This window comes from Drosophila navojoa, chromosome X (genome assembly GCF_054131105.1).
Source record: "Drosophila navojoa isolate 15081-1374.11 chromosome X, UAZ_NAV_1.0, whole genome shotgun sequence".
Taxonomy (NCBI): domain Eukaryota; kingdom Metazoa; phylum Arthropoda; class Insecta; order Diptera; family Drosophilidae; genus Drosophila; species Drosophila navojoa.
In genome coordinates this window covers 14,813,721-14,823,154 of record NC_142895.1, presented here as the reverse complement: position 1 = coordinate 14,823,154, position 9,434 = coordinate 14,813,721, and the positions used below count along the sequence as shown (strand labels likewise).

Here is a 9,434-nt window from a genome sequence, read left to right as displayed (position 1 = left end):
GTCTCTACATCTAATAGTACTCCGATGAGGCTCAAAAAACAAAATCAATTTTTCGATTATTCTCGATAAAAAAGTTATCGGATGAGTTATCGAAAAAATAAAGCAAACTCGTACTGCGTATGGTATACACGAGTATGCACACAAAATTTCAGCTCTCTAGCTTTTATATCTTCTAAGATCTCGGCGTTCATACGGACAGACGGACGGACGGACGGACGGACGGACGGACGGACGGACGGACGGACGGACGGACGGACGGACGGACGGACGGACGGACAGACGGACAGGGCTATATCGACTCAGCTCATCGTGCTGATCAAGAATATATATACTTTGTGGGGTCTGCGATGATTCCTTCTGCCTGTTACATACTTTTACACAAAAACATTATACCCTGATTTCCCATTTTCAATGGGTTCAGGGTATAAAAATGGGCTCATATATTATGGGTATAATATTACAAATTCTGTTCCCATTATTGAAAAAAAAAAAAAAATTATATAGAATAGAATAGAATATATAATTATGTAAGAAATAGTAAATAGAGCCAAGGATATGTAAAATATAATAAGCTTAAACTGTTAAAGAAGACTTCACTAAAATGTATGCAAATCATTTGCATAAATGAGAATATGTAAAATATTTTTCCTTTATCTGTTTATTCTTTAATTTTATTTTTTTATAAGCCTTAAATTTATTTACTTTTAGTTTCGCTTCAACAAGATAATTATTCATAGATCTATGTTCTATACCATTTCATTTCATATCCAAACGCTCCCATACCACGGTAAGCATTAAAGTCCGTCAATCAGTCAGCACGGCAGCCAGCTACCCGATTTACACACACACACACACGCAGTCTGATTGGAATGCAATAAAATAATGCCAAAGAGTAATATTGTTATGATGACGATTATGTGGCGCATATGTTTATTGACAAACAATAACTCCCGATGCCCGATGCCCAATGCCCGACGCACGGAATCCCAATCCCGGCTGCAATTGCCACTGCCACCGCTGCTGCTGCTGTTGCTGTTGCTCCTCTACTACAGTGTCGCTTACAACAACTTTATTTGTACACAACTCGTTGCGATATCAGTTTGCGATACGGTACGCAGTAATAGTGCGCCATACAAGCTGAAACAACCTACATAGAAGCCATGGACTGGCAACAGCGAGCCACAAATACATGCACACATACATATATGTATATATGAGGTAGTCGCTGTGCTTGTTTACCTGTTGTTGTTGCCGCCTTATCAACGGCATTAAACGTATTTTGATATATGCTCGCTTGATCAGACATTGATTATGATTTAGCTCCATGGAGCTGTCTTCCTCGACTGCAGTTGGGGCCTGGGCTGCAGCTTATCGGCCCCAACCAGTAGTCGGTAGCCCGGTTGCCATATACGTTTACGGCTGCAGCAATACAAACACAATCTCTGGTTGTTATCGTTAGCTACAGATATCAATATAAATATATACAAATATACATATAAATAGATATGTATATGTATGTATGTATGTGCGTGTTTAGAGAGTGAGTACGTTCGGCCCCCAAAAGCAGGCAACTGCCAGGCCAAAAAGACAACACAACTGCCATCTCCCTCTCTCTCTCTCTCTCTCACTCTCTCTCTCTCTCTCTCTCGCGACTGGCCTGCTTATCTGATGCCACTTATCGACCAACGAGCAGCGACCAACGACCAAGTGGCTCTGGCCGGCCCCTGCTGACGCCGTCGGCCGTTGACAGCTTCTGTCTGGCCTCGTTCGCGCCTTTTCGTCTGCGCCAGAGCGCAACATAAATCCCAATTAAATAATTCCATTGGCCATCGGGATTATTCAGCTCAAGAAATTGGCCCATCGAGCCTCGGCATTTCATAATTTCGAGCAGCTCGCTTCAAGTGCATTTCAAAGTTGAACTATTACTGTTATCATCTATCTATCTATCTGCTATCTGTCGAACTGTATCTATATCTCTAACTGTATCTGTATCTACGTTTGTTTCGCGCTCTGTTCACATTCTGTAAGTGCATTATTTGTTAGTTGTCGTGTAGACGACGCTGGCCACTTCGAAAACAAAATGCACTTTGGAAAGTTTGTAGATCAACATACAAATCAGTAAACAAGGCAGCTGAGCGACTCGTAGATACCCTGTACCCACCAAACAAAAAGAAGCCAAAGAAAGTATCATTAAAACCATCATTCGAACGAGCCTTCAATAATCACGTATACTTTGTCAGAGTCCAAATGTTCTACAATATATGCTTTCATTCATACCTGAATAAACGAAATTACAAGTTTTATACTATCGATAATTATCGATATGAATATGAATCCAAGAAAGAAAATGCGGAAAACTGATAAATTAAGAATGGCTATTAATAACGCGAGAATATGAAGTACTCGAAGAGTTTAAAAGTAAGTAGTATCCTGCATATCTACCAAACACAACTCTTAAGTGGCCTTAAGTCTATCTATCCATTTACTTAAAGAACATAAATTTGATTTTGTATTACAAAAATAGGTTAATTGAAAACACCCTCTAGTTTGTTACAGAAAAATTTCAGAATTTTCTATGATTTTTGGCATTCCTTTGAGTTGATTAATTGCAGTTTGCAGATGCTTTAAGAAGACAACTAAAAGTATGCAACAGAAACGAACCGAACAATTAGTCTTACAAGAAACATCTACTATTATTACTACTACTACTAGTAGTACTACTGCTACTGCATCTACTACTATTTCTTTCACGAATTCTACTAATACTACTTGCACAAATACAACTACTGCTTATACTACTATTACATTCATTCAAACTACTATTGCATCTACTACTATTACATTCATTAATACTACTACTTCATCTACTACTATTACATTCATTAATACTACTACTGTATCTACTATTATTATCCCCACTAATACTACAACTGCATCTACCACTACTTCTTACACTAATGGTACTACTGCATTTACTACTATTTCTTACACTAAAGCTACTACTGCATCTACTACTATTTCTTACACTAATGGTACTACTGCATTTACTACTATTTCTTACACTAAAGCTACTACTGCATCTACTACTATTTCTTACACTAATGCTACTACTGCATCTGCATCTACTACTATAATTCACAGTAATATTACTACTGCATCTACTACTAATATTTATGCTAATTTAGCTGCTACTCTTTCTGCTAATAATACCACTACTATATATACTGCTAATATCTCTTACTACGCCTATAAAACTTCCTGCTCAAAAAATTATTCTACATCTACTATATTTACATCTTTTTATACTAATCCTCTTTCTGCTACTACTACTACTAACACTATGTCTATTGCCATATTTCCTACTTTTATTACTCTTTCTACTAATAATACTACTGCTACATCTATTACAATTATTTCCTCTAATTGTATTACTTTTCATTCTACTACACCTAGTTCTACTTCTACTACTATTATATTTCCAATGTTTTTAAATAAGTAAGTAAAGTAGGAAACTTTTGTAACGCCCAAATAACAAAGTCCCATTCATTTGTTATTGTCGAATAAAGTTATTTAGCTCGCATTCGTTTCGAACAATGTAGAATAAATAAACATGGCACGCATGGCACCCGCTCTGTTCTACAAATGTATTTGTACACATATAGGCAGCATTTATCACGCTGCACTTTCGGGGTAGAGTCGTGATCTTTATCGGTGTCTATGCCGTGCTCCACATTGTGCATAGCTGCTGGCACATCGATCATTTGTGTGTTTAGCTCGAGTGGGTGGGCCGTGGGGGCAGCCGAGCCGAGCTGGATCGGGCTGGGCTCGGCAATTGGTTGCTGCGCTTGTCGTTTGGCTCATATATCAAAATGTACGTCAATTTTCATGCTTTGGACACTTGATAGACTGAAGTGCTTTACATTGATTTCACGTATATACCCATACAGTTTCAAGTGATTTATTGTAAAGGCTTGTTCGCGCACTCCAAGTTGAAACTCATAATGAGCACACATCATAATCAACGCGAGCGCTGCGGCATAGAAATCGCCCACTAAGTGGCCTACTCTACAGCACTATAGTTCTGCACAGCTCTCTCTGTCTTTCTCTGTCTCTTTCCTTGTGTATTTGTCTCTCTTACTCCAGAGTTACGCAATGAAACCAATGAACAAATATCAGGGACACAATCCAAATGACACTTCAAAGAGCAGGCCTTTAAGACTCCTTACAGTGGGGCCTGCTTATAGATGAAAGTGCCTCTAATTCTTACGGCTTATCGAAGTGATCTATTCTGTAATTGACCATCATACACATATATATATTTATTGGAGATTATAACTAATATAAATATATTATAAAACACAAGCATCTGTAGGCTTGATTGTATAGATTATGGGTAAATTTTCTACTCAGCATCTCTTTGTACCTACCTGTAGCTGCAGCTGAGCAATAGTTAAAAAACTTATAAACAATTCATTAATTAAGAGTTAAGATGTGTTTTAATGTACTCCGCAGTTTCTTCTCACATATCCATGTTTACCGATTCATTAAAAATGGCGTACTTACTTTTATGAGTTCATTATATTACAGCTGATATAATATGTAATATTGTTGAATGAATAATAGTTTTTAAATAAAAAAAATAAAATATTTGAATTTTTTACATTTATGCTTTCCTAGATGTTAAATACCTTGAAGAGAGCCCCTCAAGTTGTCAAGCTATTCGACTAGCGAAGTCTTTAAAGACTGAAGCAATTGCAACGCCATTATGAGATAATACGATTCTGTTTCACTTGTCATACAGGTTTATTTATCGGGCGTGGTTTTCTCATACAAGGTGAATCTGTGTTGGTTTTTTGCTCTAGAAAGCGTCACACTGGCAGAGACATTGCCTTAGCATAAGCTTCTCAGTTCAGGAGGCACAAAAGAGTATAAAAACCAATTTAGTCCAGCTTCGCTGCATGAGCGAGTGTAGAGATTTCTCTTCGAAGGGCCAATCAGGCAGAACAACTCTTGGCGGAGCATCAATTACTCGACCTTCATTTGGCAATAAGTCTCGACCTGGATAATCCAAATCAAATATGAAACTGACTAGCGACTCGGGCACAGTTTTCAATAAATAATCCAGCGAATTGGCACAAGTCTTGACTAATTTTTTGCTGCTTTTCGTATTCAGAACGAATTCCAGCTTTCGCTGCAATAGTTATATAAGAAAGTTGTTTATATATACATATATCCGATGTTTGGCAGTGAACAGCAAAAGAGTGAGTGAGGCAGAGAGAAAGAGACAGATACATGTTACGCTTTTTGGGCAAAGTTAGTTTTTCTGTTATTTTATTTTATTTATGCAAAATATTTCGAAAAAGAACACAAAAATTCAAAATTAAATTATATGATTATACAATGAAAATTGTTTTGTTTGCCATTCTGTTTTTGTTTTTTTTTTTGCATTTTTTGTTTCATTTATTTGGTTTTTGTTTTTGCTTACGTTTTATGTTTGTTTTTTTTTTCTTTTGTATTGTTTTTTTGTGAAACATTTTACAATTTTTATGCATACTTCTGTCATGGCCGTTCTCAATCTATACAGGGTATACTCCCTGTCGACCCGACTCGATCTGACGCGACCTGACTGCCTGTGTTGCTTTCTGTCTGATGTCTGTCTGGCTGTCGTTCTGGCTGTCTGACAAGAGTTGGAGTTTCCAAATATTTGAATTCAGCTGCATGGCGCATTGTTTACACTTTCCACATTAATAATAATATATATAGCGTACAATTATTGTTGCAATTACAATTGTCTTGAGTACATTTAATATATTTAAATTTTTATACGTTTTCATTTTGTTTTTGCTTTTGCTTTTGTTTCGCTTTTGCTTTGTTTTTTTTTTTTTTCGAACCTATGCAAAAATCATAGTTGACAAAAAGAATTACACATTTTGTATTTGTTTTGTAATTTTTTGTTTTTGCATTTTCTTTTACTTTGTTTTGTTTTTATGATGAGACTACGACAAAAACACATGCGACTTATTACACATTTTCTTATATTTGTGTTCAATTTTTTTGTTCGTTTTTTTTTTTTTTCTTTTTTGGTTTTTTTTTTTGTAATTTGTTAATGTTTTGCTTTTAAGTTTTTGTGTAAATTTTCTTCATTTATGATATTTTTATTTTTATGTTTAATTTTATTTACGCAGGACGGGGTTTATTTCTTACACATTTGCATTTTCGCTTTCATATTTTGTTTTTCTCTTCTCGTTTTCTTTTCCATTTTTGTTTTGCTTCACTAAGTGTAAATATCAATTGTTTTTTTTTTTTTTTTGCTATATATATATTTATATATATATATATAAGTATATATATATTTATATATGTGTCATTTTTAAATATTAATGAATAAATTAAAAAATATTCAAGCTTTGACTAGTTAGATTTGGTTTTCTTCCTTTTTTTTATATATATTAATGTGTGTGTATATGTATGTGTGTGTGTGTATGGGTGTGTTTTGAAATATATATATATATATATATATTGTAATACTCTTATGCAATCTGTTTGTGTATATGTGCGCGTATATATACGTGTGTGGATGTGTATGTGTGCATGTGTGTGTGTGTGTGAGGGTCTTTTAACTGCAGCTTTCATAATGTTGGCTTGACTGTCTCGACGGCTCACGTATGATGGAATTCTATATATATTTATATATATATATATATATATCTATATTCATTGATGTGGGTATGTTTGGATGTATAGCAAAATAAATGGGGAACAAACGATTTGATTTTTGGTTTTGCTTGGAGCCTAGAAAAGCTTTACTAGTATCTATGTATATATGTATGTATTTTATGCCCTGAAGCACTGTTTGCATTAGCTGAAGAGGTTATGAATCATGTGGGTGTCACAGCAATCAGATTTTGGGTTCGAGTGAGGGCGTGGTCGATGCCCAAGGAATGCAAATGAGACAAGACAGAGGAAACAAGAGATTCGATGGCAAATTAATATCAAGTGTGGATTGAATGTAATTGAAATGTTGCCTATGCCTTTGCTACATATATATATAAATATATATAAACATATACATATACATATACATATATAAATCGTATATATGCAGGTATACAAATAAAGTTACAAACTTTGGTTTATAGCAAAAAATGTACTACAAATTACATTTATATAAATTGGATCTGCTCTGAGTAAACATATATATGTATATATATATATACTATACGTGTATATGTGTATGTGTGTGTGTGTGTGTGTTATTAAATAACAGAACGCCTCGAATCAAGCATTTGGCCATACACTTGTCCAATATTTGCCAAGCAATCGAGTTGAAAAATTAAACTAGCAATTTCTATTCGGTTTATCGCTGCAGCTCTGCCCCCTCTGTCCCCCTGACAATTGCTTTGATCATGCAGCTCTCTCTCTCTCTCTTATATATTTCTTGTTTTGCAATCGATCTCAAGTACAACGAGCTGAGCTGAGCGAGCCCTGACAATATGCAGCATAAGTGCACTCGCTGTTGGCCAAGGCGTTCGCTGTGCAAATACTTGGCCAAATGATGTCAGCTCAATGAATTGTCTAATTTAACAATATCATTATGAACAAAGTTTCCAGCTGCACGTGTGTGTGTCGGTGTGTGGGTGTGTGTGTGTGTGTGTGCTGAAAGGAACAAAAGCTAAATACAAAATAATAAACAAATCTTGAGAAAGATCTCTGAAAAGAACTTTTGCATTTAGCTTTGTTTTTGTAAATTATTTATTTTAATTGTATTATTTTATTTTTATTTTTGTTTTTCTTTTGTTTGTTTTGCATTTGTGGCTTGCCTTAATAGCTGAGTTTTTATTAAATATTCTTTTTATTTTGGGTGTTGTGTATAGATACATAAATACATTTATGGACATTTTGCATTTGCGTTTAAATATATATTGTATATATGTATATATATATACGTACATATATATATATAATTCTGTTTACCATATATATAGCTGTATATGTGTGCATATATATGCTTAAATACATACATACATATATGTATATATATATATATATATATATGTTTATATATAGAGATTAGTACGCGTAGGTAGCTCTTAGGTTCACATATTTCTGTCTCGCTCTGTGTGTGTGTGTGTGTCTGTGTATGTGTGTGTGTGTGTGTGCTTACGTATTCGCCTTGCTTTTGCTTAATGCATTTGAATTTGTTTAGCAACTACTAAATAGGCAAGCAGCGCAGTTGCTTATTTGCTTTGCTCAATAAATTTGTATATAGTTTTTCCTTTTATTCATATATTTCTCTTAATTTTTGTGGACGCCGCAAAGTATGCAACGCCTTTTTACATAACTGTCTGTGTGTGTGTGTGTGTATTCTTTAGATTTTATGGACTTGCTCTGTATATATCAATATCTATATATCAAATTGTTTCATATGCTGCAATTCAATTGTTTGACTTTTGAAAGCATTATGTGTATGTCGGTGTGCGTGTGTGTGTGAGAGAGAATATGTATGTGTGGGCTTTAAATTTTAGATTAAATTCACTTGATATTGTGTTGCCTGTTAATACTTTTTTCTAAACAAGAGCAGTACGAAACAATTTTCATACAATTTCTCTGTGTGAATGTGTGTGTGTGGTTGTATATATATATGTGTGTGTGTGTGTGTGTGTCCTACAAACTCGGCTTAGCTGTTTGCACGTTTTCCTTGTGTTACATTTTGCATGTCATTTGAAGCATTTTCATTTACGTTCAGAGTATGAGAAAGGGGAGAGCTTGAAAGGGCTTGCATTTGTTTTTGTTTTTTTTTTTGCGTTTGCATTTGCTTTTGCTTTTGCCTTTGCTTTTATATTTTTTTCTTTTTTCTTTTTGTTTAAACATTTAAATACTTAAATTTAATTGCTTGCTTTATATTCTTGCCTTTCATTAATTTAATATATAGATGCATTACATTTCACGTACGTTGCGGAACTGCGGTCCTTTAGACGAAAAAAAAAATTTGTTGTATTTTCTTTATTTTTAATATCATTTAATTTGTTGTATTTTGTTTTCCTTTTCTTTGCATTTTTTTTTTGTTAGTGATGTGCCATGCTTTTGCTGATTGTTGTTGCTTTTCTTAGGTGCATGCTTTTTGTTCTTATTGTGTTTTATTTGTTATTATTTTCATTGAATTTTTTTTCTCCTGCTTGCTCTAGGTGTTTACTCTTTCACTTCGAAATATTTGTAGGTCGGATTCTCGTACCCGTTGATCTGCATATTGGGCACGATCTTCTCCTCTTGTACGATGGGATGGTGTGTGGTCACATTCTGTGGGTGCGAAAGAGAAGGAGAGATGTGAATATGTGTTGGAATGTCAGAAGAGAGAGAGAGAGGGAGGGAGAAAGTGTGTGTGTGTGAGAGAGAGAGAGAGAGGAGTGCCTTGCTAAAGCATATGCTAATGCAAT

The 9,434-nt window shown here is 34.7% G+C and overlaps 1 protein-coding gene and 1 long non-coding RNA gene across 15 annotated transcripts in view; both read right to left on the bottom strand.

Annotated features, from left to right (window-relative positions):
• Positions 1 to 8,276: 8,276 nt before the first annotated feature.
• The window catches only part of LOC149090638 (uncharacterized), a 194,102-nt gene continuing 192,944 nt past the window's right edge, over positions 8,277 to 9,434 (bottom strand). The window contains exon 2 of the long non-coding RNA XR_016197583.1: positions 8,277 to 8,341. This is a non-coding gene — a long non-coding RNA (uncharacterized LOC149090638). The remainder of the gene's footprint in view (positions 8,342 to 9,434) is intronic.
• The window catches only part of Appl (amyloid-beta-like protein), a 61,371-nt gene continuing 60,213 nt past the window's right edge, over positions 8,277 to 9,434 (bottom strand). For all 14 annotated transcript variants that reach the window (XM_089265159.1, XM_089265163.1, XM_089265169.1 and 11 more), the window contains one exon: positions 8,277 to 9,297. In XM_089265159.1, coding sequence (XP_089121285.1) covers positions 9,190 to 9,297 — 108 coding nt within the window. In that variant the 3' untranslated portion in view covers positions 8,277 to 9,189. The remainder of the gene's footprint in view (positions 9,298 to 9,434) is intronic.